We start from the raw sequence: 22,774 nt of genomic DNA, 5'->3' as shown, positions 1-22,774 counted from the left end.
ACACACACACACACACACACACACACACACACACACACACACACACACAGCCTGTCCCGAGTACCTTCTAGAGCATCCTGGAGGGCTCCCACCTGCTCTGCCAGGTGCTGATTACTGCTCTTCAGATGCTGATTCTCCATCTCAAGCTGGGCAAAAAGAAAAATAAAGATTTAAGAAGACTTAGCCGACAGGTTCAGGCATATAATTCAAAATAAGATTAAAATCCTTTTTAAAGATCAAATCTTTGAAAAAGAACACTTGGTGCCCCAGCAATCCAGGGCTGACCCTCCCAGGGAGCCCTGACCTACCCCCTTTCCTTTGTGCTAACCAGTTTCGGTTGGGATAGAATTCCATTTGGCAGCCCCTGAACCTTCTGTTCTAAAATACCATTTTTCAAAAAAAAAAAAAAAAAAAAAGAATTGTGAAGTGGAATACATGCCCAGAAATCCTCAAACCACATCAAGGAAGAGCTTCGCAAATGACTCTGAAGTGAACACGCACGTGACCACCACCCAGGTCAAGAAAGAGGAATTGGCCAGCACGGTCTACAACCCCAGACTCGCCCCTTCCCAGTCACACGCTTCTCCCTCCCCTGGAAGGCAACCACTAAGTGTACTGGACTCACTTCCTTGCTTTCCGGGCTTTGTCATCCAGGCCCCCACCCCTGCACACATCGGCTCAGTTGTGCCCCTTTTGGTATAAATGGGCTTATACAGTATATACTTCTGGGTTGAGCTTCCTTTACTCAACACACTGTCTACAAGACCCTTGTGCACGGTTGCTGCATTGTCTTCCGACTGAAATCCAACCCAGTTTTTTGAGCACCTTTCAGCAAATATGGAGGCAAACCAGGCATCAGCTCTGCACCCCAAGAGCTCGTAGTCTGGCAGGTGACAGGAGATGGGGAGGCAAAACTGCCAACACCTGCGGCAGGCATGACCACTTTGTTGGGACAGAGGAAGAGAAGCTGAGGTGTGTCCTTTCCCAAACTTCAATTCCTTGCCCTCTGGTTTGGAAAGAGGTTGCTTTTTGTTTCTTTTTGCTGGGAGCACAGTAGCTTCTAGCCCCAGGCTTCTCTAAGTGAGTGGCAGTGAGCCTCAAATTAGAGGTGGAGACAGGACGGGGCTGTCAGGGGACGAGAAATCGGGGACTTGGTGACTCCTGGGCATAGAGCTGCTGTCTGGGGTGACGGAAGTTTTGGAAACAGATGGTGGCGATAGCTGCATGACAGTGTGAATGTACTTAATGCCACTGAATTGTACATTGAAAATGGGGAAAACGGGCAACGACACGTGTATTTGGCCAACAGCACAGAGACCAGTTGAGAAGAACGGAGAGGGCAGAGGTGCAGTGGAGAGGGTAGGTGCAGGGTGTGTGCCCGCTGTGGGGCAAACAAAGCCGATCAGGAGCTCTGGGGAAACCCAACGGCCACAGGAGGAAAGGAAAAGTGAAGCGAGTCTCAGTGTTTAAGCCGAGTGAAGGACAGATAGTTAATACAAGGAAGGTCAGTCAAGGCCCCGCAGACAGGAGGCAGAAAAATGCCGGGGCACGGAGGGGACTCCCCAATCCCCCCTGCATGTCCACTCCAGGTTTCCTGAGATGAGTTTTCCACTCACCTCTCCTAACTTCAGAGTCACCCATTCTTTGATCTTCGCAGCTTTTTCCTGGACAACTTTTGCTTCTTCAGCTCTCATCTGCTTCTGCAAGAAAGGGAGGGACTCGGTGCATCAGAGCGGTCACCAGTGGAGTGAATGACTGGAGGCAGGAAACGCTGAGAAGGAATATCAAGCAGGTGGGGGGGGGAGGGGCAGCGGAAAAAAAGAAATTCACTTATGAATTTAAAAAATATTCTGAAAGTGGGAAAAGGCTTCCTCAGCGCGATCCATACCCTGAAGCCATGAAGAAAAAGACGATCAAGTCTATACCGTCACCATAAATTACTGTATGACAAACAAAAGGTCCCCTAAAACCAAAAGACCAACTGGGGGATGATTTACAACACAGACAGCTTACACAAGAGGGCGAATTTGAAATGAACGAACCAATAACTACGTGTGAAAAGAACACGAACAAGAAGTCAACAAAGAAATAAAGGGAAAGAGAAACCCATGAAAAGCGGTTCAACCCCACTGTGATTTAAAAAATGCACAAAAAATCAGACATCGTTTCCTCTTGGACTAACACAATTGAGAAGTTTGATGTTGTCCCAAATTGCCAGGGCTGTTGGAAAACAACCCCTGTTCTAGAAATTGGCAAAGCCTTTTTGGGTAGCAATTTGATAATCTCTGTCAACGTTTTAAATGTACAGACAGCTGACCCGACAAACCCACGGCTTAGGAATCGTTAGTTGCTGTATTATTTGATCAAGCAAAAAAAACTCACAACTGGACATAACCTAGGAGTCCACAAATCCAGGCTTGGCTAAATAAACAAAACGAAAATGGAATGCTGTCCTTTGATACAAAAGAAATGTTCACAGGGAATACTGGAAGGACCTTAAGGTTAACCAGCTGAAGGGCTCTGCAAACTGGCCACCATCCAGCCTTCCACCTGGTTCCTCTCCCCCTGCCCCACCTGTTTTTATAAGTAAAATTGTACAGGAACAGAGCCACAGGCATGCCTATTACTTAAGTATTGTCTAGGGCTGCCTTCCTGGTACAATGGGAGAACTCAAGGCCACATAGCCTGCAAAGCCCAAAGTATGTACTCCCTGGCCCTTTACAGAACAGGTCTGCCAACCCCTGCCCTCGTCTGATACCCTCTGTATAACGGAGGCCGAGAGGGTGATGTGGCTTGCCTCCGTCAGCGTAGGGAGCACAGCTGGGACTAAGGCTAGGTCTACTGACTTGTAGAACAGCATTATTTCTATTCTGACCTTTTATTATTGGAAAACAATTTTTTTTTGATCCAGGCTTCAGCGGGAATCATTTTGCCCACGAAACCCCAGATGTGGCCACTTCTATGAAGCACTCAAAAAAGGAGGTACCTCCAAAGTCAATGAATAACTGATTAGAGATTTCACGGGTTGACGTCGTATTTCCCCACGACTTCTCAGGAACACATGCTGGGTGCCCCTGAGTATACAAAGGCCCATCGCACCATGGACACGTTCAGTGACTGGTGATGAATGATTACAAGTTTGCCCATGATGGTGGGGAGATACTCCCAGGACCAGCTGGCACCTCATGGAGAATTCACACAGAAAATTTACAGTCATCTGGCCACACTGAGGTGGTTTATGGGAAATGATGGTGCTCTGGTGCCAAGTGGGAAGGTGAGGCCGAGGACAGAGGGAAGGACAGCAGTGGGGAGAAGTTAATGGGACTGTAAAGGGGAGGAGGCTGGGCACAGGGAACTGGCAGAGTGATGTTTCAGAAAACCTTCCTGGAGCAAAGGGCTAACGAAGCTGGAATGCTAGGCATGGCCTCTCCTGGGCCCATGTCTGGGCACCCGAGTATGCCTACTCAGGTTCACTGAGAAACCCTAGCCAACCAGCTGACCAAGGCTCACGGTCCAGCTCTGTGCCGCTATGATACTACGCAGGCAGGGCCCAAGGCCAGGGTGGAGAAGGACGGGCTCTCCTTACCAAACCCAACCTCATGTCTGATACTATACACAGATTACCTGAGTTCACTCTCTGGACAGCCCTGGGGTGTATGATGACCCTTAGCTTACAGTTGTGTAAATGGGAATCCGTGACTTACCTGCCCATAGCCAGAGAGCAGCAGGTGCTCGTAGGTAGGGTGGGGGTGGGGTGGGAGGTGTCAAACCCAGATCAGTCTGCCTCCATGGTCCTCTCCCCACTATATCCCCTGCCTGGCTTCTAACAGTTCAATCTTCACGTGAAAGAACAGTCACGTGAGGGAGGGGCCCCCACCAGCAGAGGGGCCCTGTTCCGTTGCAGGGGACAAAGGTGCTGAGTGGGGCGTCGGGCCTTACCTGCTTCTCCAGCTGCGCCTCCAGCTGGCCGATGAGCTCATCTTTGCCCCGCATGGCTTTCAGCAGGTCCTGGTACTTCCGGTGCAGGCTGCCTGCTGTGTCCACGTTCTTCAGATTGGACAGTTTCACCTTCTCCTCCATCACACCCACCTTCAAAGTACCATCGTCACGCAGGGTTAGCATGTGTGTGTGAAATGGCCACTAACCTGCCCTGGGACCCTCCCTAATGCCCCAGTCCCCAAGTCCCAGGCAGAGCCCTCATGACAACAGGGGGACCAGTTAACTCTGGGACCATTTAGTAAGCCTCACATGGGCAAACTAAGGACATGAGGAAGAAACCGTTGGGTACTTGGCCGTGTCACTCTGGGGGCCTCAACAGGGACAAGCTGGGCAGGACAAACTGCTTCTAGCTCACCGTGGCCGAGATGGCTGCTGCTCACTGAAAGTCCCTGTGCTTCTCACCCTGCCCCAGCGCTCTCATGGCAAGATGGCCATAGAATTCCCTCCAGCCCATGGGTCCGAGTGGAGTGACTCATCATTTCTGGACTGAGGTATTTGAGAGCTCTCTCCCTGCCACGGCAACCAAGGAGGCGGCCTGTTCCAGAGGGTCCAGGCAGAAGATGGAGAGCTCTGTCAGCCTCGATCCCCAAGTCCCTGTGGGAAGCAGAATCCCCAGCTAACTCTGGATGGAGATGCACCACGACAGAGAACTGGATGGGATAAACTGCTGAGACCCGTTACCTTAGCATAACTTGGCCATGTGGACTAACCCAGTCACCTGCTCTCGCGCTAACCCTTACCCAAAGACTCTATGCCCAAAGAGCGCTCCAGGCACCTAAATTATCTGTTCAGAAGAACAGACATGTGACTGCTGGTTTTCCTTGTCCCCGTGAGGAGCTGGTGAGGGTGACAAGTATGTGTGTGGGTGTCCCTGGGAAGGATCAAGGAAGGCCAACAGCCGTTTCTGTGGCACAGTCCCACCCGTCCCCCGCCCCGGTTACCTGGGTCTCGGCGTTCTCTGCCCTCTGCTCTGCCTCCAGCAGCCTCTGCTCCAGCTCCTGCATCTGCTCGACCAGAGAGCAAGGACAAATATCAGTGCGGTGTCCCCACCACGACCGTGGCTTCAGGGCAAAGTGAGCAAACCGTGTAGACGCTCCACACGGGCCAGGTTTAAACTACTCAACTCAAGGGCGGCACAAGGGTCTCAGGGCAAAGATCTTCATGGCAACCCTCTGCTCCCATATCCCGAATTTAGGGGGCTGGTGAAGAGCCTAGAGCTGCTGTCCTCTCTGCTGAGCGAGCAGAAGCCTAGCTCTGTCTCCCATGCGTGGCATACCCAGGAGGGTAGCAGGAACGTTCTTCATGAGGCAACGCTACCCTCAGCCCTCAGTCTTGTCAGCACCACGTTCCAGGCAGGGCCTTGCCACTGCTCACCACGTGCCTGGCACGAAACACGCTCCCACGTGAGCCACCACGCCTGCAGTAAGAGAATGTTCCTTCCCACCCAAGGACAGCTCACTGGCTGGGGGCAATTATTAATCCCTTATCAAGGACATCTCTGACTATAAATGGCATCAATAGGAATCAACTTATTTGATTTCTTTAATCTTAAACAGAGACGCTCAAGACATGTTTTTAAAAATTCTATCTCGCTACCAGTAGAGACGTGTCATTGAGGTCTGAGGAACTCGGCAATTCTCGAATTTTACACCAACTGGCCAAGCTAAGGGACGAGTGTTCTTACCCACGGAGGCTCCTGAGGGAGCAGCTCTAAGCTAAAGGCTAAGGTGATGCTCACGGGCCCACACGACACCCCCGCAGCTTCACAAGCTCCCGGTGAAGAGTGTGGGCTGGACCGCAGCTCCCATCCTCCCGGGGTCAGGGCCGGGTCAGCCACGCTGCCCTGTGGACATCACCACACTGAGGCAGTCACATGTCCAACTCTCCTGTCAAGAGCCACCTGCTTCCATGTGCCACAGCCCGGTCAGTCACCTGCTCCCAGCCCTACCATGCCTTGCCACGGGGGGCTTTATACACACACTAGGGGCAGAATGGCTCAGCCTTGTCCTCCATGAGGCTGGACGGGTCTCCCCTTCCCAGCTCCAGTCTAGCCTCACCCACCTCATCTCTGCAGATCTGGCCTTTTCTCCCACTACTCAACCTTCTCTTTTTGGCCTGGATCCTGGTTTGAAACTGAATCCCTTCTTTTTTTCCCAATCTCTCATCTGCTCAACTGCAATTCTGCCTTCCCTTCTTGATTCAAGGATGCAGGAGAAGGAGCCCCCCAGCCTGGTGCTGGGCAGTGAAAGGAGGGTTCCCTGGGAGGAGGGCACGCCAGAGAACCTGGAGCAGCTCTTTTCTCAGGCCAGCTTTTCCTCACCCACTTTTTCCTCCTTCTTGGGGCTGGGGAAATACAGATGCTTTCGGCACACATTCCCTATGAAAGGATCTGAGGATCCCAGGGAAAACTCAAGATTTACAACCCATGGGGCAAAAATGCCCCTTGGGCTCCCAGTAGACAGGACCACTGCTGAGGGGCATTCATGTGCTCAGGCCAAGGCTGCCTGCAGCTCTTCTCTCCTTCCTCTCCCAGGTTTCATCATCACGATTGAGCCTCTCGACTCAAGCCTGAGAGTGTGGGGTGGTGCCGGCCAGACACAGGCATCAGTTAGAGCCAGACGGCCTTCCCCAAGGCAAACAGCCATGGAGCCTGTGCTACAGAATTCCCTGACCTTCAAACAGCTACATGGAAGATAAGAGCTTAGCATCAGCTGGTATTATGGGGACAGGGCTGGCTTCCCAGAGCAACAAGAATTCTGTGTAGCTGGAGTGGGGGTGTAGGCTGACACACAGCGGCGGCCCCCGGTGACCAGGTTAGTACTATGTAATGTGTCCCCCTTAGGCACCAGACCTGACTGGGCCAATCAGGTTCTCTGTTCCCAGGAATCTGACATCTGGGATTGAGAGACCAGAGACAAGAACCAGGGGACTGCATGGGAGATCGTGCACAAACTTCACCAACTCATGACTGTTAGCTCATTCCTCCCATTCTGTGAGCTGCTCCAGGATCCTCCAAATGAATTCCATTTGCTTAAGCTAATCAGAGTTGGAGTTTGGGCCCAACCTCAGAACCATCTCTAATACAGTTGCTGGGAGCATTTACATTTCTTAAATAAGACTTACTTATTTGAGAGAGAGAGAGAAACGTGCGCAAGCAGGAGGGGCAGAATGAGAGGGAGAAAGAAGCTCAAACAGACTCCATGCTCAGCACAGAGCCTGATGTGGGGCTCCATCTCCTGACCCTGAGATCATGACCTGAGCCGAAACCAAGAGTTGGACGCTTAACCGACTGTACCGCCCAGCCGTCGCAGAAGCATTTAATTTTTTAAGAATACAGTGAGGGGGACCTGGCTGGCTCAGCTGGGACAGCATCTCACTCTTGATTTTCGAGTCATGAGTTTGAGCCCCACGCTGGGTATAAAGGTTACTTAAGTAATAAAATAAGATAAATACAAATACAATGAAATACTGAATAGGAAGGCTTTGGATTCCTGACGAGTTTCCCTAGATTAACCTTCAGCTGGACCATTCAGATGCAACATCTCTGTAGCTCAGAAGACATAAGATTCCCACAGGAAATGATCACTCATATTGAGTGATCTTGAATATCAGACAACTGTCTGATATTTTCAAACTCCTTTAATAGAAAAACTTGTCTTTATATTCTATGGATGGAGAAACCAAGGTAGAGTGAAGAACAGAATTGTATTCGAGTTCTAGTGCCCAGCTGGGCATTTCCACTTGGACCAAGGGCAGTCAATGACACTGGTGAGGGCTGGAAATCACTCTGGTATTGACAACACAGTGAGCATGTTTTTTCCCACTGAGATTATATACTATTAGACATCCCTTTAAAGAACACTATCCAGCAGTGTCCACAATAGCCAAACTATGGAACGAGCCCAGATATCCATCGACAGATGAATGGATAAAGGTTACACACACACACACACACACACACACACACACACACAGGAATATTACACAGCTATCAAAAATAAAATCTTGCCATTTGCAATAACATGGATGGAACTAGAGGGTATTATGTTATGTGAAGTCAGTCAATCAGAGAAAGATAATTATCATATGATCTCACTCCTATGTGGGATTTAAGAAACAAGGCAGAGGATCATAGGGGAAAAGAAGAAAAAATAAAACAAGATGAAATCAAAGAGGGAGACAAACCATAAGAGACTCTTAATCATGGGAAACAAACTGAGGGTTGCTAGAGGGGAGTGGGGGTAGAGAGATGGGGTAACTGAGTGATGGACACTGGGGAGGGTATGTGTTGTAATTATATAATACAAGGTATTATGTAAGACTGATGAATCACAGACCTATACCTCTGGAACAAATAGTACATCATATGTTAATTTAAAAAATAACAAAGTACGCTATCACTGAAGCAAATGCAATGGAAGGCACCTTCCACAGAGCCTGGGGTCTTCTCCCAACCTGGGCAGGCAGCCGCAGGGTCCCCATATTCCTACCAATCCTACAGCTGTTCTTATCTTCCCGGCAGGGACACTCAAAACTCAAAGCATTTTGTATTTGCCTTTATGCTGGAGTATTTTTTTTTCCTCTAAAACTAATTTCTGAACACTGAAAACATTTTGAACATCTGGAACGTTTTTAAGAGAAGAGTGTGACGACCATCCACATATCCCTCACTACTGTCCAACAATTACCAACATCCTGCCATCCTTATTTGAAGAGTATTTTTAACACAATCTCTTCCTCTGTTGTGATGAACGTACATTTCCTCCATGGCCCGGGAGTACTCCAGGTTTTCGAGAAAAACTCCAGAGTTTTCGAACTTCATTTAACACCAGCATCAATAGTTCTCACGAGGGCAGACTGCTCCTTACACCGCATCCGGGGCCACCCCTGCTCTGGGTTCTGTTTCTCCCCTCAGCAGGTTCCCTAGAGCCGTGTCCTCAGCTGTCCTCAGCTGTCTGTGGGCCTGGGGTGATGCGCTGGCCCAGGAGGTGTCGGGTTCAGGCAGGTGACTCTGAGGCAGCTCCGCTCTCACCAGCTGTGATTGGCACACGAGGCTCATAAATCAGTGGCCCCAGCACTGGCCACGGTGACCTGACAACATGCACTGGGCGCCAACCTGGTGCTCAATCCCTGTGTCTGCAGCTCGTACACTTGTACACTCACGACGCCGTGACACAGCAGTGCCCGGGCAGTGGCAGCAGTGGGCGATCTCGGGCGCTCCCGGCACGGCCCTGTGAGCTGAACGGTGGTCTGAGCTGAGCGCTGCACCTGCTGGGGCTCAGCCGTTCTGCGAAATGGGGGCTCAGCATTCTTACTGCCACGCTGCCCCCACTGGAGAGACGGGCACAGGGAAGCACTCAGGCTTGAACCTGACTGGCTCTGCCACAGTGTGGCTTTACATAAGTTCCTGAACTGCTCTGTGCCTCAGTTTCCTCGCCAGGGAAAAAAGGGTAACGAGTCTCCACCACCTAGGGTTGCCGGGAAGATGACCACGAGGTGCCTCGCATAGAGCTCAGGTGCACAACGTGGCCCTTATGGTGAAGCTGACAGTCAGTTACTTGCTGGTTTTTCAGAGACAGAGATGACACGGAGGACCAGGGAGACCCATTTGCCTGGCATGGTCGGTGTTTCCCCTGTTGTCCCACGATAATTACTAACAGGGCCTTCTTTTCTCTTTCCAGACTGTCCTGGGTTAGATGATAAATTATAGGGTCATCCCACGAATCATCCACCTATAGCAAGAACGGCTTCAAGCCTGAGGCTGCCAGCTCTAGCCTCTGGGGCATCTTGCAAGACCTCCCGTGTCAGGGGCATGTCGCTGACACATAGAGGACTCCACAGGGCCACTGGCTGTGTGTCTGGCACCGGCTTAAACACTCCACGTGTCGACTCACTGAATGTTCATCCCACTGGGCAGGAGCACGTACTACTATTAGCCCACTGTACAGATCAGAAACGGACGCCGGCAGGCTGGGGAACCTCGCTAACAGGCCACGTGGGAGAGAGGCAGAGCCAGGGTTCAAACTCGGGAGGACTGGCTCCAGAGTCTATGGCACTGTCAGCCGCAGGGCCTCTCACATTCAGATCTCGCATGTCACATAAAAACAGAGATTCCACATATAATCCCTGGCTTCCAGCTTCCCTCGAAAACTCAGAAGATTTGGCCATGGTAGGGTTCCACTTTCTTATGGCGATAACTGGCTTCCTCCTCTAGCTCCAGCCCGTTCCCCTGATTCTTCCCAGGACCACCTGTCTCACTTGAGTAAGTGACCTGCTCGTGTGTGAGCAGCAGCCCCCAGTCTGCGCTATTAAATGGTTCTAACTTGGGGTGCCTGGGTGGCTCAGTGGGTTAAAGCCTCTGCTTTAGGCTCAGGTCATGATCTCAGGGTCCTGGGATCGAGCTCCGCATTAGGCTCTCTGCTCAGCGGGGAGCCTGCTTATCCCTCTCTCTCTGCCTACCTCTCTGCCTACTTGTGATCTCTGTCAAATAAATAAATAAAATCTTAAAAAAAAAATGGTTCCAACTCTGTTATCAAAGCCCATGCCATTCAACTTTTTTTTTTTTTTACTAGATCTTTTGTTTAATTCAAATCTTATGTTTAGTCCTAAATATTTAAAATACAGCACCATGGGGTTGCTCTGGTGTCTGACTACAGAAAAGGAAGGAGTGAAGGGGCTCTGAGTCTTCTCTGTGGGTCCCCTGCTCCTCCGGGGCACGTGGGGCTCAAGATGTTGAGAGGCCGTGGAGGGAGTTGGTGCCCAGAGCTCTCACTCTCAGGGGTGTAAGGACCCACTCGGAGGGTCCTCGAGGCAGATTCCAGGGCCTTGTCCACAGACGGTTTTATTTAGCAAGCCTGAGGTATGGACCCGGGAATGCACTTGGGAAGAAAATCTTGGGTGATCTTGATGTAGGAGGCCCACAGACCACACTCTGGAAAACACTAGACTAGCCACAGGATGCAAAGCATAGCAAAGCTTCTGGGCTACATCGTGGGGCCAGGCCTGTATTGGCACAGAGCTTCTCGAATGGCTTCACAGGGGTACAGAATGCTATCAGTACCGAGGTTCCAGAAAAATACTGCAGTGGACCCTATTAAAAATAGATAGTTAGGAGAATGAAAAGCCTCTTTCTCTCTCTCTCTCTCCCTCTCAACGTGCGTGCATGCGCGCACATGTACACACGAGCTCATCCACAGTGAATGAAAGTTCTAGAAGGCATCTGCTCCCAAAGCAAACTGTATCTGTCAGCTAAGGCCAATTCTGTGATGACTTTATGCAGACTTCAACATACTTCCAACTAGTCCTGACAGCCCTAGTACTCTCCTTTCGCAGTTCCTGGCCTTTTCGTAAATTCTGAGGTACGCAAGGAAGTGTTTTTCTGGCCTCTGTATTCCAGCCATACGTTGAGAAGCTGATGCCTCCAGAGAATCGCAGCCTTCATACAGTCCCTGGTCTGAGGGGGGAGGAGCAACAGTCATTGTTCTTTTGTTTAAGGGGACTGAACCACTTATGTGTTTACGGAAACAAAAAAAGTCTTAACCTACATATTTTTGGTATATAAATGTAAACCGGGTTACTGCATTTAAAACCCTGGTTGGTGGAACCAATAAGAAATTCCAGAAAAGAGGGAGTGCACACAATCCAACTGGAAGGGGTCTTGGGAAAAAGCCGCTTCAGTGAAAAATATTCAAGCTAAAACATGAGGGATGTTGGGGCGCCTGGGTGGCTCAATCATTAAGCGTCAGCCTTCGGCTTGGGTCATGGTCCCAGGTTCCTGGGATTGAGCCCCGCACTGGGCTTCCTGCTCTGCGGGGAGCCTGCTTCTCACTCTCCCACTCCCCCTGCTTGTTCCCTCTCTTGCAGTGTCTCTCTCTGTCAAATAAATAAATAAAGTCTTAAAAAAATAATAAAAATAAACATGAGGGATGTCTCATCACATTACTTCTTTTCAATAAATCCACTCAAACCCCTTTTGGAAGCAGAGAGAGATAAATACATAAAAAGCTTAAAACATGCGTTAGTTCTAATACTGAGGCTGTGTGTTCATCATGGTCATCCCTATTGTGGATGGCTCCTCTGTGCAGTTACTACACTCCCACTTTTCTGATGGGATGACTGAAGCACAAGTTTAGCAAGAACGAGAAAAAAAATCCCAGGGACTTTCATACCATCTATAGATCCTCCTAGAACAGTATCAAGTTTTAAATTGATCTGACAGCCTTTGTGACTTCTTCAGCAGAGCAAGGAAGGTTGTGGGGGGGAGACGGGGGACGGATGGACGGACGGACGGACGGGACAACGGTTGGGGAGGCTCCCAGGGAGCAGAGCTAGATGTGAACTCCCCGGCATCAGCCACCCCCTCGACTCCTGTCCTGGACAGAAAGTGCACCCCCAGTTCATCTGGCTCCACAGTGCATGGTCCTGGCAACCTGGGTGTCCATGGCAACGGCACACCAGGCCTGGTGTGGTGCACCAGCAGAGAAGAGTCTAACACTGTTTCCCCTTCCCTCCCCTTCATCGCCCTTAGGAGAGGGATTATGCAGTAACCTCCATGTCTTTTCTTTCAGAAAAATTTGCTTTTTAGCACAGATCATTCCACATCCCAAACAGCAATTCTGCAAGAGGGAGGCTGTAGGGTGGGGAAGGAGGAAGGGCACGTTTCCAAGCCTTCATAGCCCATGGGCAGGATCTGATCCCAGGAAGCGCTGCTCCCCTGGGAAGCACCCAGGCTTGGCCTGCCCTGCACCACAGACAGCCACGAGCGAGCGGCCATCAGCCAGCCAGGTGGTGCGATCCCCACGGGCTGTGGCCGAGTGAGAGGGCTGGCCAGAGGGACCCAGAGAGCTGACCTGGCTTAGCCGGTATAGGTGGGTACTGGTGATGATTAACTAGTAAGTTCTAGGAGCCGCGACAGAGACCCGACCTGGGCTTGGCCCCAGCACCAGCTCTCCTGAGAAACCTGAGTCATCTCCTCCCGTGATCTGAAACTTACCTTGACGCATGCGGGAAAATCTTTAAGTGAACTGTTGAACCTGTCCTGTGGGTTTGGGGAAGATTGCAGGTGACAGGCCCAGCCCTGACATTGAGCAACGTGGTGTTTATGGCTTTTAAGGTTTCCTGCCACGAGGTCCGGTGTTGGGCTACTGTCCTGGTACTCTTCCTCAATTCTCCCAGCCTATGATCCCTAGTCAAGATGTCTTTCTCTATCCTCTTCCCTGGCACCCCAGCCTCTTCTGCCCTGTGTCTACATGCTTCCCCTTTCTTTACCCAAGTCACAGTCTGAGTCCCCAACCTTTTCATGGGAATTTCAGCTACATGACGATCAAAGGCAGCCTGGAAGAGGAGACGGGGCCAATCTTACAAAAGTTCAACCTACTTACACCCAAAAGGTTGTGGAGGGAGAAAGTGTGTTTACTGATGTGTTTAAGGACCCTGGGGAACAGGGGAGGAAGGCACTGTAAAACATTTTTTTTATTATGAAATATTTCAGGAAACACATGGAGAATAATATTTTAAAACACGTATCCACCATTCAGCTTTATCAGATCTTAATTTCTGTTGTCTCTGCTTCTGACATAAGAAATGGGCCACTACAGAGAGGCGAAGGCCCCAGTCTACTCTTTGATTTCACTTCTAGCATCAACCCCACGCTTGGTTGTGTTTACATTTTATCTCATTTGCATACACCCCTAATCAATAGATAGACTGTCTTGTAGGTTTTAAAACTTCATACAAGCCAAATTGTTCTCTACAAGTCCTCTGGATCTTTTTTGTTCAGTGCTGGTGTTTGAGATTTAAGCACGTAGCTCACCCGATTCATTTCTACCTGCAATGTAGTATTCCATCGTACAAATACCCTCAGTATGTTTATCCACTTCCCTGTTGATAGACATTTAGGATATTTCCAATTTTTCATATAGCAATGCTACATTCTTGTATGTGACAAGACATTCTTATATATGTCTCCTATGACTGATACATTTGGATTTATTTCTCCTGTTGCATTTTCTGCCTTCTAGTTACTCCTTTTTTTTTTTTTTTTTTTAATACTCTTGTTTTTCCTTCCTGGTCTAGATTTAATGGACTTTATTCTATTTCCCTACTCTACTGATTTGAAACTTATAGACTCTACTTCTACTTATCATCATCATTCTAGATTTAAATTCCAGGCTAGTGATTGCTCCTTGATCCCCAGGATCTGTTTTCCTCTTCTTTCTCACACAAAATAAAGCCTCCAACTTTGAACAGAGCACATCATTATCCAGAATAATGACTGCACTTTCCAATCTTCCCTGCACCTGGGAATGACCATGAGAATAAATTTTGGCCAATGGGACATGAGCAGAAGCGATGAATGGAATCTCCAGGTCATACACATAAAGGGAAGAGGCTGGAATGTGGCCATCACAGGAACCCTCTTCAACCATGCAGCAGACATCACCCCAGGACTATACTGCTCACGTCAGCAAGGTTACACGAGAAGGAAATAAACAGCTGCTGGTTTTAAGCCGTCATGTTTTTGGGTTCTTTCTTACGGCAGCCATCCTACAATCTAGCTAATACAGTCAGCAGATTTTTAAGAAATGCATACTGCCCAGTTTCGTTCTGCTGCACAAGTCTGAGGCTGCACAACCTTCATCAAGTTGGGGAATTTTTACACCATTATCTCTCCAAGTAACGTCTCTCCTTCATCCTGTCCTCCACTTCAGGTACCTTATAGGATCTTGTCATCCTAGCATCCAGGTCTCAGCCTCTGGGCCTTTCTCTCTCTGTGCTGCATTCCGGATGGTTTCTTGCATTCGGCCCATCTTCCCACTCTCTAAGCTCATCTCCATGGTGCCTCATTGGATGTTTAATTCAACTGTTGAACATTTAATTGCAGTGAAGACATCTTTTGTTTCCAGCAGTTCTATTTGGTTCTTTTTCCAGTCTACCTGATCTTTTTGGATAGTGTCTTGTTCTTGTCTCACATGCTCAATCATTTCATTACCTCTTCAATAATTTTGAACTCATTTATTTTATGGTGTCTTGCCAACAGTTCCTTATTCCAAGTTCTTGTGGGATCTAGTTGTGTCTGCAGACTCTAACTCAGGATAGATTATTCTCTCAAGCATTTAGTCGTTTTGGATCATATATGCATCTTTACTATGGGTTTACTATGGGATAACGTGAGGATCCTGTGTGATTTGGGTTGAGGTCTTGTTTCTCCAGAGAGGTTCTGTGTCTGTTCCTACGAGGTCTCCGATGGGTATTACTGGCCCAGAACTCAGGGTTCTTAATCCACACAAAGAGTATAAATTCTAATACTAAACCAGTACCATCATCGCACTCTCCAGGAATACTTTTCTTTGGCTTTCTTTTGTTTTTTCTGCCCTGAACCTTGGCTAAGAAGCTGTTTGGTCATCTCCCTGTGTTGGCAGATGATTTTCTTTTCCTTGTCTACCTTTTAACTTACAGCAAAGAACTTTGATAGTCCTCACTTTACAGTAAAAGTTTCAGTTTAAGCTCCAGCTTCCAAAGGGCCAGACCTCATCTCTATCTCCACAGATTAAACCCCAAACCTCTCATCACTACAGGGAGGCCAGTCACACAGCCCGTCCTACTGAGCTGCCCAAGCTGAGTACCATGTGGGTTTTCCCTCTTCGTTTTTCATAGTGGTCTTTTCTTTAAGGTTATTTTGTAGTACCTATCACTAGGAACAGAAGTTTTTTTCCTCTGAGATGTGTTTTAAACCAGCTAGGAGACCCTTACTTACTCTCTCCTTCCCTCCCACACCTTCCCCAGTAAGCTATCCTAAGGCAAGGTTCTCAAACTTTATGAAACTAATTTCTGGGAGCTTGTTAAACATGCACATTATGAGCGGCACCCCTAGGAGATTTGGGCCAGGAGGACTGGGCGAGGGGGCATCCAGGAATGTACAAGCTTAATAAGCACTCCAGGTTTCTGGCATGGGTGGCCCCAGGACCACCCTTTGAGAACCACTATTTAAGGCCGGCTTCCCTTTTCCTGAGGTGGCCTAATTCTACCCTTTCTCTTAGTTATCTGAACCATGGCCACAGGAACACAGCCGGTCTCTGTTTTGCAAAGCCTGAACTTGGAGACAGCAGTGCCAACAGACCCAAAGTTCACAAGTTCTAGTTCAGGCTGAACCAGTGCTACTATCCTCGGCAGTGGAAATGCAGAGGTAATGCCAATAACTTGTCTTCCGAAATGCCAGCTTGTGGAGCTATCAGTAAAACTGGCCATTTCCTCAGGCTTTACTAATCAGAATTGCAAATTCCTTGGAGAGGGGTGGACTGAGTTTTACTTTTGTCGTATGTAAGAAAGGGTTGGCTACACAGATGGATGATGCAAACAAAACTAGAAGAGAGTTGATTCAATTAATATACAATTAATATATTATATTATGATATATTATATATAATATATAATTATATATATAATATATAATTTTTTTCCCTTTAGTACAGGTCTCTACTCTCCAGATAGGTTATACTCCAAAGTGTTTCTGAAAGTCAGCTGTTTAGAATGCATCTTCCCAGAGAAATATTACAAATGATGGTCAGCTTCCCAGACCAGACCACCCAAGCCTATAAAGATAATAATCATTCCCGTTTAAGACCTATTCCATGCCAGAACCTTTATATATGTGACCTGACACAATTCTCAAAATAACTGCAAGGCAGACATTTGTGTACCTGCCTTAGAGGCGAAGGGACTCGCCAGGGTCACACAGCCAGTAAGTGCCAGGTGGCTCTGGCTCCAAAATCTGTGTCCTCACCACCAGGAAACCAGGCTGCCTTCCACAGCTCCTATGCTTAATAGAGGGTGACAGCAGGGTGTGGCTTTCCCCTCTTCTTCCCTAAGAAGATTAAAAAAAAATCTCTTCCCTCTTCCTTCCCCACACTGAAGAAGAAATATTAAGGGAATAATAGAACCTCCACTTTAGCCACAGTTGTCCCAAGAGGTTATGGAGCGCCGAGAAGATTTCTATCACTTCTCTGGAGCAGGAAAGAATGCAAGAGGACAGCTTAGTAAGCTGCTCTGATTTTGGACTTAAAAAAAAAGTACCCCAGGTTTCATTTTGCATGTGTGCAAAATATCTCATTAAAAGTTCACCTTTCTGCAATGAGTAGTAAATAAGCCCTAGGGATATAATACATAGTATGGTGAATATAGGCAATAATGTTGCATTATAATCATCAAATTTGCTAGGAAACTGGAACTTCATTATTCCAACCACTAAAAAGAAATGACAATTACATAACAGGATAGAAACACTAATTACCACTACAAAGGCAACCATATTATAATATACAAATGTATCAGATTAATATGTGGTATACCTTAAATTATATAATGTTACATGTCAAATATACTCAATTAAAAATTAATTAATACTTCAAAAAAAAAAAAAAGCAGCAGCAGAAAGTTCACCTTCCCCAACTCTCCTTCTCTAACTCTGGCCCTGTCTGACATTGACCTCTGCAGGGAGGTAGGTTAGCTCTCCAGGACTCACCTTGTCAGCAAGCAGCTCCCTGATCTTGCTGGCCTGCAGGCGGAACCGGAAGAGCTGGGTTTCCAGGGCCAGGCAGCGCTTCTGCCAGTCCACACTGGCACGGGTCTCCACCTTGAGTTCCGCCATGATGGAGTCAACTTCTGGCTATTCCAGGGATGCCTGGGAACCAGTACAACAAGAGGAGAAGATAAGGAAGTGTGTGAGGAGGAGGGCAGAGAAAACAGAGCTGGGGAGGTGACTGAGTCATTGCCACAGCCACTTTTCTTGGCTCATTGTGTCCCATTCCATCGTAAGCTAGCTAAGCAAACTCAGGGAATCACAAAGTCTGAGAAAACTGTAAGGCGAACCTCGTCTCATTTTTATTTAAAGATTTTATTTATTTATTTGTCAGAGAGAGAGAGAGACCAGAGCACACACAGGGGGAGCAGCAGGCGAGGGAGAAACAGGACCCTGGGATCATGACCTGAGTCTAACTAAGGCAGACACTTAACCAAATGAGCCACCCAGGTATCCCCCCGTCAGTAGAAAGTAGGGCCTCATTTGTTTTTCATTCAATTATCCATTTAACAAAAATGTATCCATGCAACAAATACTTATTCTTAAAAAGATTTTATTTGTTTGACAGAGAAAGAGTGAGAGCAAGAGAGTGCACAAGCAAGGGGAGCTGAAGGCAGAAGGAAAGGGGAAGCAGGCTCCCCGCTGAGCAGGGAGCCCCCAATATGGGCTGGATCCCAGGACCTTGAGATCATATACATATAAATGACTTAAATGTGAAATGATATAACGTCTGGGATATGTGCTTTAAAACATTTCATAGTAGGGGGCTAGCAGTGGTTTGGGGAGGAGATACATGAAATAAGATTTATCAAATTGCTGGTAAGTTTTGAAGTTAGGTGATGGGCATCTGGAGTTCTTTATACTGGTTTCTCTACTTGAATGAATGCCTAGAATTTTCCGTAATAAAAACTTAGTTTTCTGTTTTTCGTTTTTTAATTCCTTTTCCCTTCTTCAGGAGCCGCATGACCTGGGAAAACCCAGTCACCTCCTGCACTGCTGCTGAACACTACCCTGGTGACCAGTGAGCCTGTCCTCCATAGGTTAACCGCCTCACATTTGACTTTTTTTTTTAATCTTCTTTCTTCCCTTCCTCCCTCCCTTCCGCCTCCATCCTTCCTTTCTTCCAACTATCACATTTGACTTTTGTAAGTATCTTTTTACCATACTACAAATAGCTATCATTTATTTATCATGTGTGGCCTCTTTAATCCTCATGACAATAAATAAGACAAGGTACGGGCATTGTCCACACTTGCGCAGGAGGTCACCGAGGAACTGAGAAGCTACACAGAGAGTTCTAGAACTAGTAAGTAGTGGGGCTGGGATTCTTGTTCCAAAGTCCCTACTCTGAGCAACTGTGCTTTTTAACCCATCTAAAAACTGGAAAGAATTCTGATTTTACAAAGAGTGAACTGGATTGTGAAAAATGAGAAAAGTATTTTGTGGGATCTTTCAGCATCCTTGGCAATAAGGTGAACCTATATTCAAGGTTTTCCAGGGCATCCTGGTCTCAAACATTCTGACACCATAACCTCCATAAGTGTAGACATGTATCATGTGTCCTGACTTTTCATTTAAAATACAGGGCCAGTGGACCTGTAGAGAAGCCCCACAATTAAACACTGACGGGTATAGGGTCTAAGTCTTCGGGTTCTGGGCAGCTCAGAACACTAGACATGTGACCTCAGTCCTGCTCTCCGGGGACTGTCCTGCTGAACAATCCCGACATTGTGATCTCCCAGCAATCCCCACCTCAAAAGACTGGGACCGACTGGAACGGGCAGGAAGACAAAAGACAAAAACAAAACATGACCTTCTCTGAGCTATGATCGCAGCTGAAAAGACAAAACAGAACCTTGTGGGGCCTCCAGAGATGGCCGGGAGGCCTCATCGTGTTTGATTTGCTTTGTCCTTCAAAGGGATTTTGCTTTTCCTCATATTTAAAAAAAAAAAAAAAAGTGTGGCAGATCTGAAAGTAGGACCTGGAAGTCTTGCAGCCTAGCTCAGGGCTAAGAATCAGCGGTAACAACACCCAGGTAAAACCAAGGGGCAGGGGAAACTTAATCCTTGCGTGCCACTGAAAGGGTTTGGTGAATTTTAATTCCCACTTCACTGGCTGTCAAAGCTGCAGCTCTGATTCCATGGGGACAGTGGACAAAATCTCCAGGAGCTCTGGAAATAAAACACATCACTGGCCTTTGCCTAGCCCTGAGAGTTGAAATTATACCCAGCCTGCAGGGAGTCCTGTCCCAATCAAGCAGCTTATGACATCACACTTCTGAACAGATCAAGTGTTCTGCGGAAGCCTCTCCCTTGCCCTGGGAATGCGGTAAGGGGGCTGGACCTGTGCTAGGCTTGCCTCAGCATGTGAGAAGAGCTACGGGGCTTTCAAAAGGGAACTGGAGCAAGGGGCCTGCTGCCAAGCACGTGGCCCAGAGGCTCTTCCAACAGAAGCAGGTGGTTGCCGCAGCAGCTATAAAACATTAGAGGTTAATGCAAAATACCAGTACATTGAACTTCACCTGCTAAGTCACCTCGCACTTGTACCTCCCGTAAAGATGTGCAAAGACGAGCAGAAAATAATTTACAGAATGGTTAGCTTTTCAAAGCACCGTGAAGGCGTGATTTCTCGCTGTATCCTCTCAGTATCCCTGTGATGTGGGACAAGGGATATTATTCACAAAGCACAGATGAGAAACCCTATCACATCTGTGACTTGAGACACGGAGCTAAGGAGAATCAGAGTGGGGCCAAGAATCCCAACTTCCCAACACAAAGAACATCCTCTTTCCATGCACATGCTTCAGTGGCGGTGGTGGAGTCTCACGGCTAGCCTAACACAACACTAATGGCAAAACAGATGGGACAGAAATGAGAGAAGGGACAAAACCCAATACAATTGTTCATTTTTTATTCTGGAAAGTTTCATATATATACAAGAACTAGGGAGAAGAGTACAGTGAGTCCCCATGGGCCCTCCCCACCAGCTACAAGGATCACCTCCTGGTCACTCTTGTGAAACCCACTTCTCTTGATTTCTTCTAGTGCCCAGAGCGCTAAACTGTTTAGCAGGTGACAAACGACCGCACAGCCTGAGGCCCTCCTTTGGAACTCCCTAAGTCCTCCGGCATCCTGGAATGACGTAGCCAGGGAGGGTGGTGGAGAATGCCTCAGAGGCAGGAGCTGTGTGCAGGATGGGTGATGAAAAGAGGCCACAGGGAGTCGTTAGGTGACCTCAGACTCTGGGCCAGTAAGAGAAAACACAGACTTGACCTGGGATGACTTTGGCAAGCGTAGGGATTTGGCCAGAAATTGACAAGATGCTGAGATTAAATGTAATTCAATCAACTTTTCGTGAAGTGATTCCTACGTGCAAAGTCAGGAACATAAAGATGAATAAAGATCTCATGATTTGCAAGGCTCAGGTCAACAGTGTATATCCTGGAACTTTCCTACAAAGAGGACAAGCCAATACAAGACCTTAAACGGAAGAGGTCAGAGGTCACTGCAGGAGGCTTCCCAAGGGAACACGGACTCTGTTCTGGGCACAGTTTCCACTGGGCTCTCTTGTGTCCCCTCACTACGGTTCACTACCTGAGTGTGAGCACCTTTTGTGATTTCCACTCACTAGTGATGGACCACCACCATCTTCTAACAGTGCTACACTAGGCTGACCACCTGCCCAACTGTGGGAAGGGAAGAGCTTTGTGGCCCCTTTCTGAGGATGGAGCTGGGGGTGGGTGAGTGGACAGAGGGCACATCTGCCCGCACCTTGTCATATGATCAAGCCAACAATATGCATTTTACTCTTGGGGGCTGAGTGGCACATTTCACAATGTTGGAAGAGACAGGAAAAGGTGAGCAAGTTCCAGCCTTCAGGGATCTAAATACCAGAGGGGACTAGGACAAACAGGAATAGCATCCTTTAAGAACAAAACCAGTACAGAGGAACAGCAGAGTGTAGTAGTTAAGATTCCCCCTTCCGGCGCCAAGCAAGCCTGGGTTTGAGTACTGGCTCTGGCCCTTAATCTTGCGACCTTAAACCATCTGCTTAACCTCTCTGAGCCTCAGTGCCATTTTGAAATTGAGAGCAATGATATTTGAAAAGGAGGGCAATAATATTAGGTTGAATCACATGAAGTTATCAACATTTAACCATTCTTTTGACCTTCAAGAATGGCAAGTTCAGGGGCACTTGGGTAATTTAGTCGGTTAAGCATCTGACTCTTGGATTCCACTCAGGTCATGATCTCATGCGTTGTGAGACTGAGCCCCACAACCATCTGGGCTCCGCTCTCATCTAAGAGTCAGCGTGAAGATTCTCGCCCTCTGCCCCTCCCCCCACATGCATTTGAGAGAGAGGCTCCCTCTTCCTCAAATGAATAAGCAAATAAATAAATCTTTTTTTAAAATGGCAATTTAAAAATTTTTAAATTTTTAAATAAATACTAGGTTTGTTTATTTATTTATTTATTTATTGAGAATTACAGGAGATAATTACAGAAGCTTGGCACTCAATGATAGCTTCATTCACAATGAAAAGGCAAACCACCAGTGTGGACATACTAGGGAGATGTGGCCCACAGATGTGTTCACTACCAGATCTGCCTCAGAAAGATCAAGGGATCTTTAAAAATTATTTTCTTTCTTTCTTTTTCTTTTCTTTCTTTCTTTTTTTTTTTAAGATTTAATTAATTTATTTGACACAGAGAGAGAGACAGAGAGGGAACACAAGTAGGGGGAGTGGGAGAGGGAGAAGCAGGCTTCCCACTGAGCAGGAGCCTGATGCCGGGCTTGATCCCAGGACCCTGGTATCATGACCTGAGCCAAAGGCAGACGCTTAAGGACTGAGCCACCCAGGCACCCCATTATCTCTTTATTTTTGAATACTGAACAAAAGAGTATAAGGTACAAAGGCTTCCTCCCACCCCTGTACCTCAGCCACAGTTTTCCCCAGAGGCAACTGTGTACGGGGTTTTACGTCTTTCAGAGATATCCAGTGCAGACACAAGCATTCATACATATGTTGCAAGCACATACACAAACACAAATGGTGTTTACACATACACACTGTACTTCACCTATAACCGAATTCCTGTATCCGCATACACACCTCACCCGTCTCCCCTCCATGCTTTTTTAAAATTATTTATTTATTTATTTATTTGACACAGAGAGAGAGAGATCACAAGCAGGCAG

The 22,774-nt window shown here is 47.6% G+C and overlaps 1 protein-coding gene across 1 annotated transcript in view; it reads right to left on the bottom strand.

Annotated features, from left to right (window-relative positions):
* LOC111148638 (pleckstrin homology, MyTH4 and FERM domain containing H1) overlaps window positions 1–17,644 on the bottom strand; it is a 39,577-nt gene extending 21,933 nt beyond the window's left edge. Inside the window, exons 1-5 of the mRNA XM_022505389.1 lie at window positions 17,519–17,644; window positions 4,941–5,003; window positions 3,940–4,089; window positions 1,617–1,700; window positions 65–146 (exon numbers count right to left, since the gene is read on the bottom strand). Coding sequence (XP_022361097.1) covers window positions 65–146; window positions 1,617–1,700; window positions 3,940–4,089; window positions 4,941–5,003; window positions 17,519–17,644 — 505 coding nt within the window. The remainder of the gene's footprint in view (window positions 1–64; window positions 147–1,616; window positions 1,701–3,939; window positions 4,090–4,940; window positions 5,004–17,518) is intronic.
* Between the last annotated feature and the right edge of the window lie 5,130 nt (window positions 17,645–22,774).

The sequence above is a fragment of the Enhydra lutris genome, unplaced genomic scaffold, assembly GCF_002288905.1.
Source record: "Enhydra lutris kenyoni isolate GAN:26980312 unplaced genomic scaffold, ASM228890v2 scaffoldscaffold20, whole genome shotgun sequence".
NCBI classification, from domain to species: domain Eukaryota; kingdom Metazoa; phylum Chordata; class Mammalia; order Carnivora; family Mustelidae; genus Enhydra; species Enhydra lutris.
The sequence above is the reverse complement of the archived record's forward strand: the minus strand, read 5'-3'. Positions and strand labels throughout refer to the sequence as shown.